Source organism: Ambystoma mexicanum, chromosome 2p (genome assembly GCF_040938575.1).
Source record: "Ambystoma mexicanum isolate Mex_15411 chromosome 2p, UKY_AmexF1_1, whole genome shotgun sequence".
In the NCBI taxonomy this organism is placed as follows: domain Eukaryota; kingdom Metazoa; phylum Chordata; class Amphibia; order Caudata; family Ambystomatidae; genus Ambystoma; species Ambystoma mexicanum.
Genome location: NC_090923.1, coordinates 741287762 through 741313706, shown reverse-complemented (window position 1 = coordinate 741313706; position 25945 = coordinate 741287762). Strand labels below are relative to the sequence as shown.

Here is a 25945-nt window from a genome sequence, read left to right as displayed (position 1 = left end):
GCCCATGTCTTGCATCTCTGCTCCGATTCAGCCTCTTCGCACCTCACCACCCTCATGCCTTTCCCGTCCACCTCTCCACACTGCCTGCAGCTTCACCTGGGGTCCTCACACACAAACACACGGAAAGGCCTCTGATCTTTGCATAATCTAATCCAGTTTTTTGCATTTGCACATCATTATTGTGGCGTATTCGCACTGCTTAATTTGTGCCGGTGGTTGGGGGTGGGCCCCACCGGAAGAGTTATTTCGGCACCGGAACTCATTCTGCCGAGGGGATGAAGGCATTCATCAAAGAAAGTCAACACAAAAGGGTTAACTTTCTTTGATGAATTCAATCGCTTGCTGAGGCCCAGTTACCCGCCAGCGTGGCGCCATCCATGCTCCCTCCAATAACAAATTGTTGTGGGTGGGGGTGAGTGGACTCTAGTAATCTGACAGAGCTGATTTTGCTACAAAAAGAAGCAGAGGTGATCCCCTGCCTCCCCACCCCTGCTGAATGAATGAGAGGAGCCCGGCAGCCTTTCATTTCTTCCCCAGACCAGAGTCATCTGCCCAGTGCTAATGGAGTTTCCATGTACGCGAGGTAAGCAGAGCCTTTGATTTATTGAGCAGCCCTCGCGCTCATCATGAGGCTTGATTTAATGTTTAAGTGGGTTTCATGTTTAATCTTTATCAATCTGTGAACTCGAACGTGTTTATCCAGCAGATTGACGCTTTGTTCAATATGAGGCTTGATTTAATGCTTAAGCGGGCTGCATGTTTGACCTTTTTCAACTTATGAACACGAACGCGTTTATCCAGCAGATCGCCATTCTGAGATATGCCGCCGCCCGGGTTACACTGGGTACGACCTCTGGTGGTGTTTAGAGATTGTCTCCATAGTTTATGGTCAAACTGCTGTTTGTTTTTAACTATATTTAAAACTATTGCAGCACTAACGATTTAGAGCTTGGGTGACAGTGACAGGCTACACTATGTCTATAAAATTCCCTTGATTTCTGTTGGCTAACTTCATCCAGCCCTACAAACAGGACGTTACTTTGGAAATAGCTTTATATACAACAATGAAATATGCACTTGCTTCACTAAGGATGTTTCTCTGTAAACTAGCATGCTGTAATGGTCCATATACTGAATATTATGATATGATATTGCATTTATAACGCGCCTATACACAAGTGTTTCAAGGCGTGAAAAATTAGGTTTGCTTTTTCTTTTCTTTCACTTTTTCTCATGCCCAGTACTTGATGCACACATGATATGATAAACATCACCTCATTGGAACTCTTTGAACTTGCTTTAATGGAGCCTCACCATCAAACTTTGCACTAGTAGTGCCTGCCAGTTCTTCTTAGAGTTAATGACTTAATTATTTGGCACTGTAGGTGTGCTACTGGTGTAATAAAAACGTGTTAACCAGGTTTGCCTTCAGGCACTTCATTTATAAGCACTATACATGTCCTTCACTGAAGTCCTGTAAAAAACAAGTAATGACAAAGCTAACAGTTTTGGCTTTTGTATAAGTATTAGGCATTTGCCAGACACTTTTAGATGCCCAGCCCAGGTATTTGCACCATTTTTCACCTGCTACCTTCTATAGCCAAGTAATACCACTACGGCAGTGCCTTCCCATGCCTACACAAAAGGCCAAACTGTTGGTGTTGCCAATTATTTTTACCCATGGGGTGATGCTGACCTGGCTCTCTGTGACAATGCTAACATGTAAATCAACGTGCCCATATGGAAACTGAGTGCAAAGCAGAAAGAAGATGTTACACAAGCTACTAGTCAGCAGGGGGAAACACTGGAACACTTGTGGCAGCTAAAATAATTGCAGGTAATTAGGAGGCATAGATTTCATTGGGTTGCTTATGGAGCTGCCAATCAAATGCCCAGATGCTGTAGTTTCTGTATAACTTCCACCTTTAACTTCTGGTGCCTGTCCTGCTGGTTATGTGCAAGGCGGCACTACGGGTGCTGAGGCAGAAGATAAGAGGGCTATCCCGAACATAACCTCCACTTCAATATGAATAGGAAACCTACATAGAATAGACATTTAGAGACCAGTGGCCATATCCTAGGTCATAGCAGGGGATGTCGAGGGGGGAAGGGGTCTGACCAGGATCACAAACCTTGGCTCAAATAGTTGGATTTCAAGGTCTACAGTAATAATGTCTTGTAGAGTTTACTTACAAAAAACGCACATTTCTAATTAAAGCCACATGACAGCATGTAAATCATTATATCAACATCTTAAGCCAAAAGGATATTGTTGTGGTTTTAATGTTAAACTATAACTCCCAGAATGCAAGTTGATGCCAACCTGAAAAATCTAGTTAATCCCACAGTACTTTCAGTGATTTAAAACATGTAATAAAATAAGTTGTGAAATAAACAAAGATAGATATGTGTGCTCCTTCCGCAACCATCCCACTACTAGCCTGTGCCAGCAGTTGCTGCAGCGCCAAACATGTGACATGGAGCAGCAGCAGCAATGTGATGGGCTGGTGGTGGGCCAATCTAGATCTAGCACTGAACCGGCCTGGGCCGTGACGGCCGCATTGCGGGCGGCGCCCGCCGGTCCCAGCCCGGCATTAGGGGGCCAAGATTTTTTGGGCCGTGGCACTTATTTTTTTTACAAATTAAGCCGGTATTCCCATGTATTTTAAGCCACAAGTTGTCTGTTCAACTCTGCAAACATCCTTTCCCCACCCTTCTCATAACCCACACGGATAAACAAACGTAATGCGGCTCTTTTCATATTGATGCATTTGGATTCTTTATTGTGTGCTATTGGATCCCGACCACGTAGGTGCAAACTGCATGCATGTCCCTCCAGAAGAAACGCATTCTCTTACAATTCAGGTGCAGAAAAAAAAGAAACGCTACAAAATAACCGTTTTGGCAGATAGCTACGTACAAAATATTAGAAACACTAAATCTGCCACGGGCATAGTCCGCGAGGACGGCACATTTTAAGCAATATTTTAAGCAATATTTTAAAGCAACACTTTTAGTGACAGCACCAGCTTTATGCGAATTTTACGACAAAAAATCATTTTTGTAAAAATCTGTTGATTAAATACAAAAAAAAAAAAAAAAAAAAAAAAAAAAAAATAACCGTTTTCATTTGCAGCAGAGGAAAAGGACAAGCGACAATAAATAAAAGGGCCCCAATTGCGTCTGCCCCACGGAAATAACAGCATTCTGCTGTACAAGAAGATCATCGGTCTTACCGTCATCGTCCAGTATTAGAAAAATAAATACATTGATTCTTTTTACAAAGATAAACAATAGTGCCACCTTCTGGGGGAAGGCAGTAAGTGCATTTTACTTTAAAGTGTTGGCCCTTTCAAAATTGATGACCAATTAAAACGTATGCAAGGAACACTGGGGGGTTGGGAGTGTCCAATACATAGGACCCACTTCCATACAGTTAAATCACAGGGCCTTAAACCTACATACAGTCTTGCGTAACCATTGGAATAGGTCGTCAATACCTACCCTTTCAACGTTTTCCTCATATCAAATGCATTTCAGAAAATGGCGGCACAAACTGCTCTAAAGAGTTTGAGATTTATCAAGGTTATTCAGACTTCACTATTTGGGTTTCATCTTGGCATCATGTCCATCTCCCTCTTTCCAGAACGGTTTTGTGAAAAATCGCTGGAGAGTTCTAAATTAACATCTATGCTTTGTGAACAGGAACCTGGTAAAACGAGATATGTCAAGCATAAGATGTGACATAGGCTATCTTGTATTACTGATCAACTGTTAATGTTTAAGATTTTCAAGGCTTCAAACAGGGTAGTGCCATTTAATGATGAAGGATTGGACAGAAAAGGGTTTACTTGAAAGCAGATTCGCCATGTGTCCCTGCTATGCCACAGATCCCAACCTTCCTGAAATGTGTTTGTATTAAAGATGCAGCAGGAAGAACGTCATCAAAAAACCAAAAGTTTTTAATGAATTCAACGGTAGGGAGTAGTAACTACTTTTGTTCGGCTTCTATCCTTTCAGGTGAGTGCATCTAATTTGACCTGGCCAATGACCGATATACGCCTCATTCGGAGTTGGGGCAGGAGGCTTCAATAATGCATACATCACACTCTTTAAAACCTTCTGTTGAACAGTGCACGCTTCCCAGCCATGTAGGCTTCATGAGTGATGCAATCTTAGCCTGTTTTTTCTGTCTGATGTTGAAGACCCAACATGACACTTTACAAAACACTGGCACGTTCCTGCTGCAACCATTCTAGGCCAAACCAGAGTGAACACAGGTTTTAGATCCTATATCACACTAGGGTGTCAGTTCCTTCACCTTGTTTTTATTATGTAAGTTCAGCTATTACGGGTCCCAAAATGCAAAGGAACTCTATGAGACATCAGAATCTCTGCAAATCATCACGGATGGAGCTTGAAAAAAATGTTACTGACTATAGACGAATGAGTGGCTTGTCCTTTGCCTGATGGACAGGACGAAACACGAGCCACGCCAAGTCCCCAACCCCCTGCGTCTCGCTCCAGTTTCTCAAAGACGCACCATCCCTAATGCAGATAAAATGCAAAGGAAGGGGCTTACATGTTCTTTCCCTTACCCTCAAAACCCATACCCTGGACCTCTTCAAAACATGGCCAGCAAGCCCATGATGGTGGTAGCGGAAACAACCAGAACGAACGATTACAGCCAAACATGTCTTTCAACAGGGCCTGGACAAATAGACCATCTTTATAGCTGACTTCCCCAGTAGTATTCACAGAAGGGGTGAGCGGTAGCCAAAATGGCAGTAATAAATCTCTATAAATAAGCGCATGTCTCTAAAAGGCAACAGACGAGGCCTTTGTCCTAAGCACGTGCGACCCAGTGTCAGGGAAAACACTCTGAATCAGCTACAAGATATAAGGAGAAATGGCTACTTTAGATCAACTTAAATACACGTGTTATCTAAATAAAACAAATTCCACGTCACGTTCAGATTATGAAGAGTTCCTAGTGCTTTCTTCGTTTTGAAAATCAGATCATCTATTCAGAAAAAAAAGTGAGCCTGCTCTGCCAATTTTCCTTTGGAGTAAATTACATAGGGTTTCTACCCACACAGATACTTCCAGATGATATTCTCGGTACTAGGAAGGTTATCTTTTAGGTGACCAGCTGTATCCGATGAGAACTGTGAGCATGATATTTTAAAATCATATTTTAATCCCAGAAGGGATGAGGTTTCTTGATAATAATCATATAATATTTGAGAGCATCAGAAACATTTTCTACACAGCCCCGTTACGTAACACAAAGAGAAGACTCTTCACAGGCCATTCTAAAGAGACTAATGATCAACAGCTGTAACCTTTTGGAGTCATCTTGCAAGGCAGAAAAGAAATGAAACACAATGTTGAGTCAACAAGTTACAGGAGTGACTGCTCCCTAAAACACAGTAAGAAACAAAGTAGCCAATCCCGAGATCACTGCCTCTTATTCAGTCTTTAAAAGTTAGTCGTGAGCAGGGGAAACCGGTCTATCTGTTGCGTTGAGAGAGAAGGGCCACCCAGACAGGAAGGAACAGAAAGACATCTTTTGCTGGTCAGGAGATGTGAAAAACCGATACTTTATGATCAAGCAGGTGTGTCCAGAATTATTTTCATGATGCACTCAGCAAGCGCTTTGGAAGACTTTTCTGTACAAGGTCCTCCACTTTTCCATGAGAATGACAAGAGAACTGTAACTGACAGAAAATGCAATGATTGGTTTTCGGCGCCATGTACAAGTTCACCTTTGGTCCAAATGAGGGGATAGAAATATTTACCTAGGATCGATCCCATTTCCTCAAAATCTTCCCAACTAGTTCTCCTTGGAGAAACCGCTGGTAGATCTGCTTCCAGGTTCCGCTTGTCTGCTCAGTGCAGTACGCAACAGAAAATGCCCCGATCTGCAGCACAGAACAAATCTGCATTGCTGAATCTACAGATGGTTGAAACAAGTGCCCCCTCTGCGTGTCTGTAGTGTTATTAGAATCATCTAGAAACCTCTTCCCTTAGGGTGTTTATGGAGACATTTAGGGGAATAGCCGTGATACTGAGAATGTGGACGTAGAGGATCTCATTTCTCTTTAGCACAATAAGTTAACCTTCAGGTTTGTAAATAATCCTGGAGTCCAAGTCTGTGAATGCAAATACATTCTATTGCAGATATCCCAGTAAAGCCCACAGATATGACAGTAAAGTCAGAAATTCCCTTTCCAACAGTTACGTTGGTTTTGATTGTTAAAAATGTCCTGCTGTTCTGGAAGAGCGGTTGAGTGTGATGAGAACCTTAGAAGCTTAGCAGGCAGTGCTAGTTGTGAATAGACACTGGGGCCGTCTGCTACCGCAGATCCTGCAATACGGATTCCAGTTCTCAGGATAAGACAAGTGAGCCTATGGAGTTTGAAGAATTGGAACAAGTACGCACTGGAGAAGTTGCCCTTAGAATAGAAATACATAAATCTTGAGTTTGGTCTAAGGAGAGCAAGATAACAAAATACATACTTCCATCTACGTGGGGCGAGAGACCGCAACAGGGGGGAGGAAGGTTACTGGGCACGAGAGAGAGCTGTGCATAAGCTTAAGGTATCATTTCTTTGGCACAGTGGCACATCTGCCCTGCTGCACAGCAGGAGATGGATATCCTATATTTTGGGAGGAAAGGTGGCTTGACCTATCAAATGTGACATCAAGTCAAAGGAAAGTTACTTGACGATTATGGTAATTTACAGAAGCTTTTGGGAGTAGAATATGGATAGGCCTACAGATAGCATTAACTCAAAGGAACCCCGGTACAACTGACCTGGCGTCTCAACTATTAAAACCTGAAACATCTTGACAATCAGCCCACTGGCGAAAGATTTACAAAAATAAAAAATTCTTTTGAGGAATAAAAAGTGCAAAGGAAAAATTAAAGCAGCCAACAGCACGATCAAAACATATATCACTATAGCTTGGAAATCTGAAAATTCATCTTCAAAGATCATAAATCTTCAGTTTCATACAGTACAGTTGCCATGACAAAGGGTGGTAGGGTATATCAACCACATGTAAGTTATTAAGGCTGCTGTGTGTTCTAATCATTCTGCATTGGTGCCAATGAAACCCACTACGTTATGAATTAACGAGTATAAGCTGTATACGTTCTTTGATGACATAATGCAAAACATTCTGAAAATCCAGCTACCGATTATAGCCAGCAGTGGTGGGTATTCATTCAGAAAAAACATCCTATATTCTGTTTTCTGCAACCCAAATGTCGAAACCCTGCAGTACATTCCGCAACCCACAAAGGCTTCAGTGATCAGCAAACTGAGCTGCCAGGAGGGAAGCTGCATTAGGACACCAGCTATCATTGTTTCTTCTTATTGCGCTTGCCCGAGCGCTGCTGACGACCTCCACCACCTCCACCTTCTCGCCTTTTTTCCCATGATGGCATTGGGGGCTCAATCTCGCCTGGCCTGCCTCCTCGGTCTGGTACACTCCCCATCAGCACCTGCCATGTAAAGTAAAACATAAAAATAAATAACAAATATCAGAAAGAAATAATATTTATATTTTGTTATTTAATGAGCACAAACATAACAGCTAGAAGCAACAAAGCGCTGTAAATTGATTGGGGTCATGGGCATACCATGGATGGCTAAAGAAAGGACCCGTCCATACAACTTATAAAAAGTATTGCCAGCATACTGTTTAGGTAGCAGGGAATGGTTAACTTGTACCGTTATTGGGGAAAAAGTAGTGAGTACTGTACTCCTAGTCTGTAGTCTCCTTTACTCCATTCTGATGGGAGTTGTTACGAATCGTGGGATTCAGTCACTCCCCTCCTTGGGGAGTGGGAGGCGGGGGGGGAGTCTTTCCCAGTGAGGCTGAGGCTAGGGAGGTGATCCTGCTATGCGATACCCTTCCTAGGAGTAGAGGCAAGCAAGACCTCACCGGGAGAGATGAGCCCCTTCAGGACAAAGACTCCTGCTTCGATTATCTCCCTATCCAATCTACTTACAAACCAACGTTGATAAAACCTGCTGGAAGAGAACATGCTGGGCAAATGGATATCTGCTATTGTCATATTGAAACCCTAAATAAACATGAAAAGAACTACTTGTCTAATACTGAGAAGATCATGTGAGTAATACAGAGTACTCATCTAACAGAGAAGAAGGACTTTGACCCTCTGCCTGGGAAGCCCCTGCAACACGTCATAAATCAAGGAGTCGGCGTCCTGAGAGCGAGAGAAGCCGATAGTTTCAAGTCAGCTGTGTGAGGAGAGCTAAAGGAGACACGGACATGCAATTTCTAAGTCTGGAGGAGAGGTTGCGTGTAAGTCCTAGATGGAGGATGCCCAAAGCGAGAGAGATTGAGGGTCGGAAGCGCAGATGAGCAATCAAATACGATGTGGTGGCGTGACCGAGAGTCGGCCAACTGGGAAGTCCAATAATGATGTCGAGACCACTTACTCGACTACAGCACGGAGTGGGTATAATGAAGAGGAAAAGGAAACAGAGAATCAAGAAGCCAACCTGACAAACTGAGGAAAGGATCCCATCCTGAACGCAGGCCCAGTGACACTAACCCTGAGAGCAAAAGGTAATGGGGATGACGGGAGACCTGGGAGGGATACCGAGAAGAACTAAGGGAAGAATCATACTCATCCCAGTTGAGTTGAATACAATGAGTGATCACTGCCCATTGAGGGTTATGTGGTTGGTAAATTCTAAGCTGTTTAGTTTGGTGCAGGTAGAACTTAAGGGAACCCCTGACATCAAGGGAGTGTAGAGCCGTGTCAGCAGGAGATTGAGGATTTTGAAAAAATGTGGGCAAAACAACCTCCTCATTGAATTGAAACAATGACACCCCCTTAGGTAGAAAAGCCATGTGCATCCTTATAGACACCTTGTCCTTATGAAAAACTGTATAAGGCTGGGAGGCTGGAAGAGTGCGAGTCTCGCTGATTCTAAGTGCAGATGTGAATTCCACAAAAAAAGCAACCTACATTTCTTGGAAGCTAATGGATTGAAAGGCTTGTGCACTAATGCCGCCAGGGCAATATTCATGTCCCAAGTTGGACAAGGCTTCTAAAATCAGGGATGAGAGCCTTGTTAGGCCATCTAGGTTCCTGCGTACAAGTGGATTATGAAAAAGGTGTGTCCTGAGTGTTGCGATGGGCCCCGATAGACGCTAGGTAAGAGCGTCAGGAATTATATGTTATGTCATTTATAATACCCCTGTGTTTCTAGGCGCGATATCAAAAGACATGCTGGATGATAACCACTAAAAAAACAAATGTTAGAATCTCGTTAGATGGGCATTCTAATGGGTTTATATGCTTGTGCAGGGCCCAATAACAAAACCTGGTCCGCTTACTTTTGTAATGGAATGGCTTGGAGGCCTTCCTGTCTGCCTAAATTAATTTGATGTTTTCAGCTGATAAACCAAGGTCAGCTGTTCAGGAACTCGGCTGCTAACTTCAGTAATTGAGGGGGGGTGAAGTCCAATAATGATGTCGAGACCACCTACTCGACTACAGCACGGAGTGGATATAATGAAGAGGAAAAGGAAACAGAGAATCAAGAAGCCAACCTGACAAACTGAGGAAAGGATCCCATCCTGAACGCAGGCCCAGTGACACTAACCCTGAGAGCAAAAGGTAATGGGGATGACGGGAGACCTGGGAGGGATACCGAGAAGAACTAAGGGAAGAATCATACTCATCCCAGTTGAGTTGAATACAATGAGTGATCACCGCCCATTGAGGGTTATGTGGTTGGTAAATTCTAAGCTGTTTAGTTTGGTGCAGGTAGAACTTAAGGGAACCCCTGACATCAAGGGAGTGTAGAGCAGTGTCAGCAGGAGATTGAGGATTTTGAAAAAATGTGGGCAAAACAACCTCCTCATTGAATTGAAACAATGACACCCCTTTAGGTAGAAAAGCCATGTGCATCCTTATAGACACCTTGTCCTTATGAAAAACTGTATAAAGCTGGGAGGCTGGAAGAGTGCGAGTCTCGCTGATTCTAAGTGCAGATGTGAATTCCACAAAAAAAGCAACCTACATTTCTTGGAAGCTAATGGATTGAAAGGCTTGTGCACTAATGCCGCCAGGGCAATATTCATGTCCCAAGTTGGACAAGGCTTCTAAAATCAGGGATGAGAGCCTTGTTAGGCCATCTAGGTTCCTGCGTACAAGTGGATTATGAAAAAGGTGTGTCCTGAGTGTTGCGATGGGCCCCGATAGCCGCTAGGTAAGAGCGTCAGGAATTATATGTTATGTCATTTATAATGCCCCTGTGTTTCTAGGCGCGATATCAAAAGACATGCTGGATGATAACCACTAAAAAAACAAATGTTAGAATCTCGTTAGATGGGCATTCTAATGGGTTTATATGCTTGTGCAGGGCCCAATAACAAAACCTGGTCCACTTACTTTTGTAATGGAATGGCTTGGAGGCCTTCCTGTCTGCCTAAATTAATTTGATGTTTTCAGCTGATAAACCAAGGTCAGCTGTTCAGGAACTCGGCTGCTAACTTCAGTAATTGAGGGGGGGTGAAGTACTCTGCCTTGCTGGAAAAGATTGTGGATGGGTGAAAGGGGGATCGGACCATCCCTCGCAGCTTCAATGAGGTCAGAGAACCAAAAGCTGGCCACTGCAGAGCTACGAGAATGAGTAGCATTCTTGCAGCTGGAAAACAGTGGCAAGAATTTGTGAAGGAGAGGAATAAGGAGACAACAACAAAAAGCGCTTTGAAGTCCCACTGTTTCATCAGGGTGTTGCCCAAGGGGTGCCGGACCACTCCTCCTCAGGACGGAAACGTGGGGTACTTGATGTTGCGAAGAAGTGCACATGAGGGTTCCACCGCTAAAAGATCAGGATGGACTGTTTTATATCCCCGTTCATGATTTGATGAAGACAGCATAATCAGAAGGTCTACTTCCGTGGAGGTAATTCCTGAAAGATGAATAGCCTTGAGGAACAGCTGCTAATCTGGAATCCCACTGCCACATCATTACAGGCAGATGACCAAATGGAGGAGATCATTGAGCTCAGGGATGAAGGCCTTCTAGGTGTTGAAAATTGCTTCTAGTTACAGGACGTTCATATTAAAAAGACTCTCCTGATGGGACCGTAGGCTGTGTGCTTTGGGAGGTCCCAAGTTGGCTCCCCAATCTTGGTGGGAAGAGTCTATAGTGAAACATTTCTGCGTAGCGGTTTCATGATAGGGAACCCCTAGGTCAAAAAGCTTGTTCCACCATGCCAGGTCCGGAGTGAGATCTTCTGGAATCTGGGATCTGACTAACTGCATGGCTGGGGTATGATTCCAGAAGCATGCCAAGTGTAGCTGGAGACGTCTCATCTTTAGGGGGCTAGTGGAGAACATAGCATGCATGCAGCCATGAGGCTGTGGAACCTCTAGAACTAACAGGCTGAATTCTACTCCCTCTTCTGGAAGTGGGCCACTTTCAGCGAGATGTCTGTGACCCTCTGCTGAAATAGAAAAATCCTTGTTGCCTGCGAGTCCCATACGAATGCCAGAAATGTCTGTTTCTGAAATGGAACAAGAATGGACTTCTGAAAATTGATGGAAAAACCAAGGTTGAAGAGATTGTCCACTAGCAACTCAGCCGAGAAAGCCTCTTGCAGGGCAAGGGGACCTGGCCAACCACTCATCCTGGGAGGGGCAGGCATACAGCCCCATAAGAAGGAGGAAGCTGGCCCTCGCATTCATGAGCTTGGAGAACACAGTTGGTGCTCAATTCAGTCGAAAAGGGGAGAGCTATGTATTGTAAGTGTCTCCCACTGGTGGAAAACAAAGCACCCTACGGTGAGGCATCCATATGAGAACATGGAGGATACATCTTTGAGGTCCACTGCGCAAAACCAGTCACTCTTCTGTACCCAAGATCTGCAGTGGTGTGATTATATTGAATATGGAATTCGGAAAAACAGGTTTAAAGGAGGAAAAGTCTAGAATTACCTGCAGGCCAGCGTGGTCCTTCTTAAGCAAAGAGAATAATCTGGAGTAGAACCCCAGCCCCCTCCGTCACATTGGAACAGGTTCTATCATTTCCATAGCCAGAAGCTCGTTGATCTCCCCCAAAAGCAGAGTGGACCCCCATCTGGATGAGCGGTGAAGCAGGATGAGGGGAACAGAAGGACGGTAGCATGGACAGACAAGGGAGAGTATCCCCAGGTCCTGGGAAATGATACAGCAATGAGCAATGTGTCGAGGGAGCCTGCAGATGGCTAGTGTAGAGTGGGACCTGGATCCACTCATCATTGCTTTTTATAATATACAGAGGACACAGATGTAGATTTGTAGAAGACGACATTGGAAGAGGCATATTGTTTCTTTCTTCCAAGGGTGGTGGGGGTCCCTGTCCACATGTCTGTCCTTCCTGTCTTGGAAGACACACAACCCCCTAAACAATCTTGTTATGGCTTCCCTGGAGAAAGAAGAATGCAGAAAGGCTTTTGATCAGGCTTGGACATAACAGGGAGGGTCTTTCTCTTAAATTCTTCATCTGCGGATGGAAGCAACTAATCCTCTCTGTCAAAGGGAAAGTAGAATATTCTTTCATTTCCCTCCAATGTGAACCTAGTTGCATGCACCCAGGCCATTCTGGGCATGTGGGCGCCCAATGCCATGCCTCTTCTGGGAATCTTTTGTCCACCATATAGAAACCTCCAGAGGTCCTGCATGAAGAATTTGGCTTCCACAAGGCCTGACAAATGCCTTCTGCTTCTGAGGTGGAAGGTACGCCTCAAAATCACTGATTTACGGGAACAACCTTTGGTTGGAGGTAGCCAGAAGCATGCCTATGTTGGATTATCTGAAGTGCAATGAAGCATTAGCATATAACTTACTGCCGTAGGCTTTCAGCAATTTGTCGTCCTCGCCTAGAACAATCGCTGATGAGGAGGTGGCACTAGCAGTAGAGGGCTTGGAGTAAAATAAGGCCAAGACTACCACTTCCTATTGAGGTTGCAGAGAAGCGGTGAAACATAGCTTCTCATAGGCAAGGGGCCTGTAGCGGGCTTCCCATTTTCTACTTGTAGGCTGAAACAAGTGGGGCCTCTGACAAACTTTGCAAGCCTCCACAAGGATGTCCTTTTGGATATGTAGTCTGAACATACAAGAAGATCTCAGGGCAGAGCTTCTGAAAGGACCCCTAGACTCTTGCTGAGGTGCCTACGGAGGGGGAACCCATAAGAATTCTACAAGGCCAAGTAGCTTATTGCGTTAGTCCTTGCTGGGGTGATGGATGTGTTTGCCCTTCTCACTTGACGAGTATTCATCTGTCAGATACACAGGATCTGATGGGTCGGAAGCGCCAAGGTCCTTCATGGGTGCCGGACAGCCTGGAGTTGGCGGCTGATGAGGAAGTCGGGCATCTGAAGGCAACAGTGGCTGCATCAGGGCTGATGCAGGTAGCAGAGGTGGGGCTGATGCAGGTAGCAGAGGTGGAGCTGGCTGCAATGAAATGGGCCTGAGGAAAGCTGCGGCCCGGTTTAAACATGACTGGTGAGGGCATGGAAGGAGCGTATGATGGGACAATGGAGGAGACGTCTGTTGCATCAGCTCCCATAGAATCCCTTTAAAATAAACTGCCATACATTTAGACTTCATCAGGTCCTGAAATCTCTCGAAGAAACAGTCTTCCGGCTTGGCCTGGGACGAGGAGGTGACCACAATGTAGTAGATAGTACCCAGTATGGTGGGATATCCCGTGCTGGGGCTCTAGCATGTAGACGAAGTTGCAGATCATAAAGTAGGGTAGGGTGTGGGCAAGCCGCCCAAATGCCAGCCAGAATGAGGAATGAAAGCCTCTTGCAGTACCGTTTGAGAAAACATGGGCCATGGGCATACATTCCATAGGTAGCTTACCCGGTGAAGAACTAGCTGGTGATCCTGGCCAGTTGGACGCATCGCTTTGGGAAATGTAAGTGCCTGTGCCCTATTATCTTCTGATTCCAAAGGCAATACCAACTCTCTGTCCTCACTAAGAAGAGAGCACACATCCAAGCCCCTGTTTGTGCGGCGTCTAACAACTCAGCCGAACTCTTTAAAATCTGCAAGGAGCTGGCCAATCCTGCCGCAGTGTCTACCCAACCTGTCCCTTCCCAGGCCCTCTGTTCGGCCCTGGCCTCTCGCTTCATCTCGAAGACCCAGAACATCGTGTCCACCCTCTCAGCTTCTCCTGCTTCTCCCTCCCGTCCTTCCTCTTCCTCCGGCTCCCCTGCGGTCATCCCCTCTCTTCTCCACTGACGTAGTTTCTAGACAAGTCTGATCTATGAAAACCTCTTCAAAACAGGTTCTTCCCTGTTCTTCCAAAACCATCAAGGACCACATTGACACCCTTGCTCCAGCCCTGGCCGATGTCAGGTTCAAGGTTTGGGCCAGGAGGAGGCATGTGGGGCTGCGGAAACGTTAGCCTTGCATGTGTGGATTGAAGAGACTACAATTCCCAGCAGCACTGGGAGGGAATTGTAGTTCTCCGGTGTGCACGCTTCCCCAGCTGATTGTAATTACTGAGGACTACTTTATGTGACGGCCGCCCGTGCCCAGGTGCAAATTATTGAAGCATTCAGGCATGGTTGGTCAAAGTGGCGTTTATGGAGATATTTCCAAGGTGTATAGACGGCAGAGGACTGCTGGTGGTTGCATCCAAGCCGCAGTGGTGATTCCGAGGCTGTATAATGTCAGGCTAATGTGCGGCTCGAGTCACAGGGTGAGCGCAATAAACACAGGCAGCCCGGGTCGCGGCGGTCAGAGCTTCTCATGGCGTCATCTCTTCAGGTCTGTGTGGTCCCCCGCGGGGCACCCAGACAACAAGCTAAGTACCCGCATGTCTTGTGAAGTCATTACATCAATGTATGTTTTTCATTGAAAAAGTATGAATGCAAGGAGAGTTGGCTGCTGCAGCATGTGCATATGTACATTATTGTCCGTGTATTTACCAAGTTTGCCTTGCTGGGAATAAGGACGGTGGCCAACACCGAGGCACACAGAATCTTATTTTGGGCCTTACTAAGATCGTTATTAGGTCGGCAGAGGTATGCCGGACACCCGTATCATTTAATGCCATTGCCATTGTTAAGAGATTACCACGGGACTGGGTTCATTTATGTTAGGTTACAGGACTGCTGTGTGTTGTATTGCTTGCCCAAAGAGCCATGAGTATGTTTTTTGATACAGGGTCATTCCCTTGTTTTTTTCATTGCTATTGCTAAATGTGAGTATGTGCATTCCATGTTTCATCATGCTGCATGCTAATAATACATTGCTACATGGCTGAAGGGGTTATAAGAAGGTGTAGAAGGTGTTAGGTTGTAGGGTAGGCATCAGGAGTCAGGCAGGTCAGGAGGTAGGAGTAGAAGGTGATTCTGTATATGTATGTTTTTCCCAACCCCCCCAAACCTATCCAATTATTCTTACCCTTAACCTCTTTCCGGTTTTCCTGATCTCTCCCTCCCTATCCACAACCTCTCCCTAATCCCTCTTCCCTCCATTGGCTGCCACGTGGCTTGCTGTTATTCCAGACATCAGGCACCCATGCCAACCACGGTGGGAGGGTCGAATCTATTTGGCTTCTGTGGTTCAGTGGAGAGTGTCGATACTCTCTCCCCTTTTGGAATCTTGACAGCTGACATCAGCAACCACTCTTTTGCCTCCGGAACCTTCCCCTCCCGCTCCCCCCTGAAGGACTCTTGTGCACCCTCTTCTCAAGAAAACCTCAGCCGACCCATCCCTCCAGGCTAATTATCACCCGATCTCCATCACTCCTTTCCTGGGGAAACTCCTGGAAAAGCTGGTCATCTACCAGCTTAATCTACACACTTAATCTGTTGGTTGTCTCCATGACCATCAGTCTGGCTTCAAAGCAGCCAGAAGCATGGAAACCGCTCTCCTGAACATCTGTGAAGACCTGCTCTCTAACCTTGAATCTAATCTCCCCTCTGCCCTCATCCTACTTGATCTCTCTGCTGCCTTTGACAGCGACCAGCATGCCATCCTGCTCTACCGACTCCATGATAACTTGGGTGTCACTAATCAGGCTCTGGCCTGGCTGACTTCTTTCCTCTCTGACCGACCCTCCGAGGTCCAACTTGGGTTCTTCCTCTCCTCTATTTCTCACTCCACCTGCGGTGTTCGCCATGGGTGTAACAGGGACTTTTCATGGATCCATAGCAATGCCAGCAACTGAAATAACGTAACCCAGGTAGGAGACCGAAGGTGCATCAAATCACTTCCCAGGTTTGGCTTTCGGCAGGCTTTGGTCCAAATGCTGAAGCACTTCTTAAACGTGTTCTGTATGCTCTGGAGGATGGCGGGAATAAATGATGATATTATCTAAATAAGCAATGACGGTATGTTGTAGTAAGTCTGAAAGGAGATGATCGATAATCTTTTTAAATCCTGCTGGTGAGTTGGACAATCCAAATGGCATCACAAAACACTCAAAGTGTCCGAACGGTGTCAGGAAGGCAGTCTTCCATTAATCACCTTCCTTTATTCTGATTAGGTGGTACGTACCACGTAGATCAAGTTTGGTAAATATGTGAACTCCTTGAAGTGATTTCAATATGCCTGTGATTAATGGCAAATGATACTTGTCTTTGAGGGTTATGCAATTGAAGGCCAATTCTGACGTGTCGTTTTTGGATACAAAAAACAAAGACGCCCCAACAGGGGAAATGGATTTGCAAATGAGCCTGTGTTCCAAGTTTTCATCAAGATTTTCCTAAGAGCAGATTTTTCCAAATCAGATAAAATGAATATTCGGCTGAAGGAAACGAATGTATTAGGAAGTAGCTCAATCGCACAATCATCTGTTCGGTGTGGAGAAAGAGATTTAGACGTCTCTTTTTGGAATACGTGTTATGATATATGATATGATATGGCATTTGTAACGCGCATATACACAAGTGTTTGAAGGCGCGTGTTGGAATGCATGGCACTTCTTGGGTAGGACTTATGCCACTGGTACACTATTGGTTTGTGCAGGTCTTAGGTCAGCAGAAAAAGGTGATGTGAGAAGATTTAGCCTGACAGGAGGAAACAAAACCTGTAAGCAAGAAATATAGTATGGGTTGTCTGGTTGATATAGGGATTATGGCCTGGAAGCCATGCAATGCCCAATATTAGAGAAACATGTGCTGCTCTAATTAGGTAAAAGGACAAATGTTCTTGGTGTTGAGCAATTTGCATGGTTAATGGCAAAGTGTTCCAAGTAATAGGACCTCTATATCTTTCCTCCTCAGAGAGGGTACTGCAAGCTGCATCCACTTGCATAGGTTCACCTGTATCCGACAAGGGCGCAGTTGTTTGTTCAGGAGGAAGAGAGTGAGAAAATCCAGTCCTATGTCTTCTTTTTTCCGTTTTCCGGTCTTGAATACGGAAGTTGATCTGTAAGACTAGTTTCTTTTTTTTAGTTTTTTTTGTGTATCTTAGTTTATTACAAACTATAAACACATAATACAAAATGCAAATTCATCACTTTTAATAATATCACATACCATTTAAAATCAATGATAATCCATAAGAAGGACTAGTTTCAGTAACTGTTCAAAAGAGGCGGGGCTCTTGGAACTCAGGCTAGATCATCTTTTAAGTCTTCCGATAACCCTCTGCAGAACAGGGTGCAAAGTGCTTCTTCATGCCAAGATGTTTCTTGTGCCATTTGCTTAAAGCATGCAATGTACGTCAACAAATCCAGGCTCCCTTGTTGGAAGTCAAATAAATTCTCATGAGTGGTATAGGTTAAATCTGGTCGCTCAAAATAGGTTTTTAAAGCTATTATGAACCCAGGGTAGCTATTTAGGAGTGATGTCTCTGCTGTTACCAAAGAGGTTGCCCATTCTAGGGCACAAGCAACCAATACGTTTGTCTAAAGGTGAACACAACTGTGCAGGCATCTCAAAACTCCTTCAATTTCTTAGGGTTGCCAAGGAAGTGCTCTACCTGTGGCCCAGCAGACAAGGACCACGTGGGTAAAAGACATCTCTATTGGTGATTGCAGGGTTCAAAATTGAGATTCGATGAGAAGGAGCTAAAACCAGCTAGTGGGTGTTGGGCATCACCCTTTAGGCAGAAGCTACCGCAGGGGAACCAGGAGCTACCAGAGATGCCCCTTCCACTTTGTGTCCATTTTTTATCAACCATTGTGTTTAAATGTATATTAGATGTGTTGTAATTTTTCTTTATTAACATTCTGAAATACTCAAAGTTAATGTCACATTTACATGTTTGGAAGACACCAGTTGGCCCTAGGAGCCAAAAGCCGCTCATGGTAGCTGTTGGTTTCAAGCTAACCAGGCTCTACTATGCCAGGCTTCCACATCCCTTCAATTTCGAACCATGCGATTGCTAGACGCAGATAAGCATTCTCCTTTGCATTACAGTAGAAAGGATTAGCACTGTGGCAATTGGTTCTTGCATTTGCACCATTGTATCAGATTCTGGGTATCACAAACTGTCAGGTTTGCACCTTACCATACTCAATCTGGGGGTCCTTTCTGTGTAGAAAAAGGGTCTGTCCTTCCATACAGCCATAGCGTGCACTGAGGTGACAGGAAAGGATGGCAAGCGGGGAGCAGAATTTGATCCCCAAGTACAACGAGGCAGAAGGAAGGACAAAGGCTAAAGGAGTAGCAGAACGTGGAACAAGTGGAAACAACACCAGCAGGAGACAACGAACAAGGCAGGAGAAGGCGGGTAGAGACAAGGAAGACAGAAAACAGAGTGGGATAATAACAGGGTATAGTCATTTTATTGACACCTGTTTTTACGTCAGATGTTTTGCTGCATCATTTTTGCTGAAAAATGTTTTTTTTACATTTTTTGGGGAGTTGAGGGGGGGGCAAGGGCATATAAATGGATGTGGTGGTTTGGAAATATAAAAAATAAATACATAATGGGGACTTGGGCGGAACCCCCAAATATAATTAAAAAAAACATTTTGAAACGTTTTTATGGCAAACATTCAATGACAAAACACCTGTCATAAAAACAGGTGTTGATGAAATGACAGGGTAGTATGGGGCTGGCCAGTTTTTAGAATGAATTTCCTAGATGCTATGTATGGAGTTTTAGAAGCTCAATTCAGACCTAGTTGAAGGGCTTCTCGTTACATGCCTGACTCGCTCAAGGGTAGGTATAGCAGAGCAGTCAAGGCTGTACTCTGTAGTGCAGCATGGTAAAAATGGAGTAGGGTAACCCAAAATACGGGAACCGCCACCAAGTGTTTGTTTGTTTGTTTGTTTTTATTATTTGTATAGCGCGCCTAACCCGTGGGTAGCAGGGCGCAAAGCAATAAGAGGATTGTAAAACTTAAAGGATAGTTCCGGGACTTTTTTTTATTGTCCCTACGGTTCGGCCATGTGTTTTTAAGCATAAATCGGTAGATCGTAGAAAACTTTCCTATGGACCTTACCCGACTTTTCGTCCATTAACGCACTCGAAAACATCCGCCATTTTATGATAATCCTATCATTTCCCCCCATCGCCCTGGCTCACCTGCTTTTGCGGCACTAAATCAAATCCCCCGCCCCTGAGCCTGACATCAGCAGACGCGTACCGCCCATTTCCCGTTTCGTGTCAACAATCGCTGCGCCTCAGCTAATGAAGTGTCGCCATGGAAATGGCAGGACGCCTCTTTCCTCAATAAGTATAAACAGACCGTTTCACAACACACAGCAGCAGATTTTCGAATCCATTCCTCTCTCTGTGTTACTTTGAGTATTCTGTGACTCGTTTCTGTGCTCTGGTCAGCTACCTTCGTTGATTGTAGCCCGTGTGAACAGATACCAGTACCACCACTATAAATTATTTTACTTTCTTTACCACACAATGGCTACAATAATGCCTTATATGTACGAGCCCGAGTACACCGAGGAAGAACTACTGGAAAGGCAAGCACGCGAAAACGATGGGGATTCGGACGGCAGTTGGGAGGACCAGTCAACGGATGAAGAGCCTGGACCATGTCGCATGGACGGCGTCTCCACCTGGTGCACGTGCAATCGGTGCAAGCTAATGCCAACTGAGGAGGAGAACTGCTGCTGCCGAGAAAACTCGGGATGCCTGGCCTACATTTCGGAAGGCGAGCCAAGTCCGCAATGCATCACTGAGCTGCCAGAGTTCAGGGAAGCCTGCCTCTCACGGACCGTGTTGAGGATGATGATGGTGCTTATGCACGAACTTCGCGGCACTGTTCGTCCGCGTAATCCGAGTAACGAGTAAGTATACTCTGGTTGTGATGTCAGTGATGCCACTACTATGTCATGGTCGTCTCCCACATATAAAATTACATCTACATATCATTCGAATGCATGTAAATTGGTTCCATATTGTGCATTTTCTAGATAGAATTTTTTTCAAAGCAGAATGACATTTTTTACCTGAATCGACAGTGATAAGAAAGTTTTGTCATTTTAATACAGTTTGCATCTTTCGTTTTCACAGGTGGTACAGGCTGGTGGCCTATCGTTGCTTCACTTGGTGGCTTCACGGGAGGCTCGGACACCGCGTTCGGAGAGTAATACCTGCCTGTGCGGTACTTGCCATTAGACAACATTCCCCCAGCGACAGTGGACAATACCGCGGATTTTCCCTGGATGTGCTGCAACCGCAAATTTACAATGTGTAATGTTTATTATTTATGTTCAATTGAAATTAAGATCTAAAATAAAACCCAACATATATTTTAACAATGGTTGTTTTGATTTGTTCAAGCGTTGGCAATAAAAGGAAGGCCGTTGTATTTTATTGATACAAAACATGGTTATAGGTAAATATGGTTGATCATAATAAATCATCCTTTTGGGCACCGGGTACAGAGATGACCACCTCTGGCCCGTGCCGCCTTGCCACCACAGGCCAGCCTGCTGCTGACTAACTGCCTAGGCATCCAGGGTCTCCAGGGTGAACTGCACCCATATATTCTCCTGGGAGGGTGAGGTATTTATAAACTCACCCCCCTGCCTTCCATGTACTAGATCCTGCAGCCAGCCTCTTACATGCAGTTAGATGGCCTCTCCTTGGTGAGGCCATGCGGCAAATGAGTCTTGTCTGCACGACCACCGCCCTAATCCACCCCCCGCCCTATCAAAGGCAGTTCGCACCGGGGTACTTGTGCTGGCAACTGGAGCAGTCGGGGAGCGATAAAGGCCAAGAGGTGCCAAAGACCATGTACACTTCAAAGTGGTCTATAGAGCATGGGTTGTTGTTCCCATGTCTACCTCCAGACCCCGTGTCTCCTGCCAAGCATCCCCCCTCACGCTGGACGGCCCCCTGCAATCCACATAAGTGTGTCTCCATTCACGAGTCTTCCTGTGTCTTGTCTGCACGACCACCGCCCCAATCCACCCCCCGCCCTATCAAAGGCAGTTCGCACCGGGGTACTTGTGCTGGCAACTGGAGCAGTCAGGGAGCGATAAAGGCCAAGAGGTGCCAAAGACCATGTACACTTCAAAGTGGTCTATAGAGCATGGGTTGTTGTTCCCATGTCTACCTCCAGACCCCGTGTCTCCTGCCAAGCATCCCCCCACATGCTGGACGGCCCCCTGCAATCCACATAATGCCACGACATAGACACGTCATTCATTCACAAACACACCCCTGTTTCGAATTCTTTATAACCCACTTCATATTTCTAATGAGCACTTCTTTGCGCTTTGCTAGTCAACCCGTGAAGGTGCTGGTTATCTGCTCTTCGTCTCTGTGAACTTCCGTGACCACTTCGAGGAAACTCGTCAGTTTGCAACCTGTGAACTGCTCCCTGTTCTACGACAAGAAACTACTCTGATCCCTGCATCTAACTGTTTGTTCGTCAAGGTAAGGCCATGTACCATAATCATTTTGCGTCCAATTTCTTTTCGTTCAAGACAGTACATGCAAGGAACTAGTCACATGTTCTGAGTTTACATTGGTATTCATAGAGAATTGTTGATCTTTACTTTTCAGAACTTTCCACAATGCCTGCCTGTTCCATTGGCGGTTGCCCTTCGAAGACCCATAATAAATCTGAAGGTACTATAATGCATGTTTTCCCTAAGACAATAGATCAGATAAGAGAATGGGTCCGATATTGCGGATATCCACCGTCTGAGCTTGAAAGTAGAGTCCTAGAGGTCCTTGCGGACAAGAGGGGTGATCGATACCGCATCTGCAGCAGGCACTTTACTTCTGACATGTACTCCACATCATTGCTAATAAAGAAGAACACACCGCGAGCGAGGCGAAAATTGCTCTCAACCGCTATTCCCACTCTATTCGTCCACATCCCTCCACTGGTGAGTCAAGTTTACGTATTTATCTCTCGGCCTTGCGGTAGTGTGTAGCATTAGCTAACAATAATTTCCCCATTTATGTATCCACTCAATATGAAGGCGGAAGATTCTCCATCCGTGTCGTTATTGCAGTCATCAGCCACTTCAAGCGCCTATCGGGTAATCTTACTTGGCTATTCTGCCACTGACTTGTTTTAGGCATGTAAATCAATAGTTTTAATTTATCGTGTAATTATGTTACCTAATGGTTCACCCTTGTACTCGTCCTCTAGTCTTTGTTTTCAGTTATAATTATTGTTATCCAAAATAATGCAAATACTGTATTTCAGGGAGATGCTGAGGAATCCAACTTATTGACGACTACCGTTGATGTCACTCAGATGCTCGAGGTACGTTTCAGGACAGTTCCGTCGCCCTCCTATGTGTCTTCTTTTTTCAATTTTGTGTTCATTACTAATGAAAGTCCTACGTTTCAGGGAGTCGATGGAGCATTAGTCCAAGAAGAAGGGGGAGCATTCAGTTACGGGTCGGCGCAACAGCTTGCAGAAGTGTGCACCGCAGTTACATCGTCCCTTGATGTTCTTATGCATTTCGAGGTATGGATACTGACAGTTCGATCAAGCTAAATCATATGACGTGATTACATCCGCTATACTTCCTTCTTTATTAACGCAAGTACTATGTTTCAGGGAGATGACGGAGCTTCTTCTACAAGAACATCACCCCTAGTAGTTGATGCAGATCTCTGGGTGGTGACACTTCCAACGATCAAGCAAATCGAATCATATTTACATATCCATTATTTATTTTAGACAACTGATCATTTGTGCAGGTCTATTTAGATGAGCCGTTCACGCCTGCACAAAGTTTCTGTTCTTTTTATCAAAATAGAAAACCATACTAATGCAATTACTGTGTTTCAGGGAGTCACTGAAGCATCATCTTCAATAATATCATCAATGGAAGTCTATGAGGAGCCCGAGGTATGGATCTTGACAGTTCCATCTAACTAGATCAACAATGCGTGAATAATTGTCGTTTGAATGTTCTACACAAAGCGTTCATTCGTGTTTTGCTATTGAGATGTACGTGGGTATTGGTCCCCAAGTACATTTTGTGTTTTCAATATTATTATACATACTAATGAAAGTTCTATGTTTCAGGGAGTCGATGGAGCGTCAGTGCGTGATGGATGTGCTTATCATGAAAATATAGTCGTTGCAGCGCAAGAGGAAGTGGAGACATGCACACACGAGTCGGAGCAACAGCGTCCTGATGTTGAAGTGTGAGGCAAGAAAGTTTCAAAGAAAAGAAAGCAAAAGAAGGTTAGTGTCCTGGTCACTATATTATGTTGTTTTTCACTGTTAATAGTTCAATACTGTAAGTTGTGTTTAAACTGAACATCCCTTTTCCAATCTGTCCTCTAGTTGCGAGTGGGTGTACGAACTAGATCTACACAGACAGTGAAGCGAACGAGAGATGTTGCTTGTCAAACCTTTTGGCAGGGACTTGAGACTGGAGATGCATCGTGCCAATGGGAAGAATATGAAGTGATTGACAACGGAGCTATACCACATGCAGCCATTGATAGTGAATGTCCTCCTGGTAGTTCGGATGCAGTCGGAGATAAATTCACAGAATCCACACCCGCAAAAACTATGACCGCGAGAAAGTTGAAGAAATTGTCCTATTCACCCATTGCCGGAGAAGGAACAGATGTTGCAATGGAAGAGAATGAAGTGGACTACAATGAAACACCTTCAATATCACTGAACATAGCGGAAGACGATATCAGAGATTCTACCTTTCATGTGAGTGACATGTCCTCAACGTTACAGGCCGAACCAGCTGGGATGCAGAGTGACAGTATAAGGAAAGAGGCCAAATTCATTGTATTCGATAGTTGTTTGATTGATATTATTATTCGGTTGAAATGTGGGCATTCGGTAGGTGGGGAAGTATGTGGGGAGCCATTGATTAATGTGACTTGTGCAATTCGAGGCACTAACCTTAAAATACATGCCACCTGTACAAAATATCATCCTTTCTCATGGTCTGCACAACCCATGCTGGGACAACTGCCAGCAGGCAATCTACTTTGTGCAGCGGCTGCACTTTTTAGTGGTTCAAGTTTTAAAACATTAGAGTCTTTCTTTCAGTTTGTGGGAATCCATTTCATTGCGAAAACTCAGTTCTACAAATACCAAACCGATTATCTATTTCCAGCCATTAGCGAAGCTTGGAGAATGGAAAAAATGTCTATTGATAGTACATTCGCGGGCAAACGGTTCAGGCTCGCCGGTGATGGACAGTGCGACAGCCCAGGATTTTCAGCCAAGTACTGCACCTACCACTTTCAGGACATGGAAAGTAAGAAAATTGTGAGTTCGGTGGTCGTGCAGGTGTCACAAAGTACATCCTCAGTGGCCATGGAGAAAGTTGGCTTTGTAGCATCATTGCAAGAACTACAATCGCGGGGAATGGTGATCGACCTGATAGGCACGGACAGACACGTTTCAATTGCCAAGACAATGAGAGAAGAGTACAAAAATATAAATCACCAATTTGACGTTTGGCATCTTGCAAAAACAATCAATAAAAAATTGTCGGCTGCAGGTAAAAAAAAAGATATGCAAGGTATTTCACAGTGGTCCAAGTCAATCAGCAACCATCTTTGGTGGAGCTCAAAAACATGTGGAGGGTTGTTGGAAATTCTACTGGAAAAATGGCGGTCAGTAATGCTACACTGTACAAACGTGCACCGCTGGAATACAAACCAACATTTCCACAATTGTGAACATGGCCATTTGTCCACAGAGGAGGCACGGAAGAAGAAGTGGTTGATTCCTTCATCACCCATTCACAAAGCCATTGAAAAGATTGTATTTGATAAAACTATAACAAAAGCTTTGAGGGGACTCACGGAATTCTGCCACACAGGAGATTTGGAGGTGTTCCACAATATGTGCCTAAAGTACAGGCCAAAACGATTGCATTTTGGCATGGAGGGCATGATAAATCGGACTCTTTTAGCGGTCTTGGCACATAACCATAATGTTGGCCGTCAACAAAGTAGGACGACCGGAACTTTAGGGACGCTTCGCTACAATAAGGCCTTCACTAAAAGAAGTAAACAATGGGTGATCAAACCAGTGTTTGAGGATATGCAATATGAGTTTATTGAGAGACTTATTGTTGACGTCCTAGATAGGCACATAAATGGAGTTGTGAACGAACCTGTGCAGGTGACAACTGCATTGCCACCCAACATTGCCTCTGTTCCATGTCCACCTAAAGAAGAGCTCATTGAGAAATACACATCACGGTTTAAATGATTGTAATTTGATTGTCTGTTCTCTCGAGTCTCCTCATGTCGCAGGCCTATTGAATATGTTTATCTATCCAACCTTGTACATTAAATTAAACCAAACAGTAATATAAATCATTTTTCAAAAAATATAGAATGTCTCTGTATTTATGGTTCTGTGGGGCTGCAAAGCACGCAGACAAAATGCAAAGATGGAATGTAAATTTCAAGTCCTGTAAAACGGCCTTACACTGAATGTAGCTAACTAGAAATGTGTGTTCGTTCAAAGTGAAGGTCAGCTGCTTTGATTTTTTCTCGGGTGCCAGAA

At 44.7% G+C, this 25945-nt stretch overlaps 1 protein-coding gene across 5 annotated transcripts in view; it reads right to left on the bottom strand.

Annotated features, from left to right (window-relative positions):
- Window positions 1–2754: 2754 nt before the first annotated feature.
- Window positions 2755–25945, bottom strand: part of LOC138566737 (protein FAM98A-like) — a 702281-nt gene continuing 679090 nt past the window's right edge. For all 5 annotated transcript variants that reach the window (XM_069644365.1, XM_069644366.1, XM_069644368.1 and 2 more), the window contains one exon: window positions 2755–7513. In XM_069644365.1, the coding sequence (XP_069500466.1) occupies window positions 7370–7513 (144 nt within the window). In that variant the 3' untranslated portion in view covers window positions 2755–7369. The remainder of the gene's footprint in view (window positions 7514–25945) is intronic.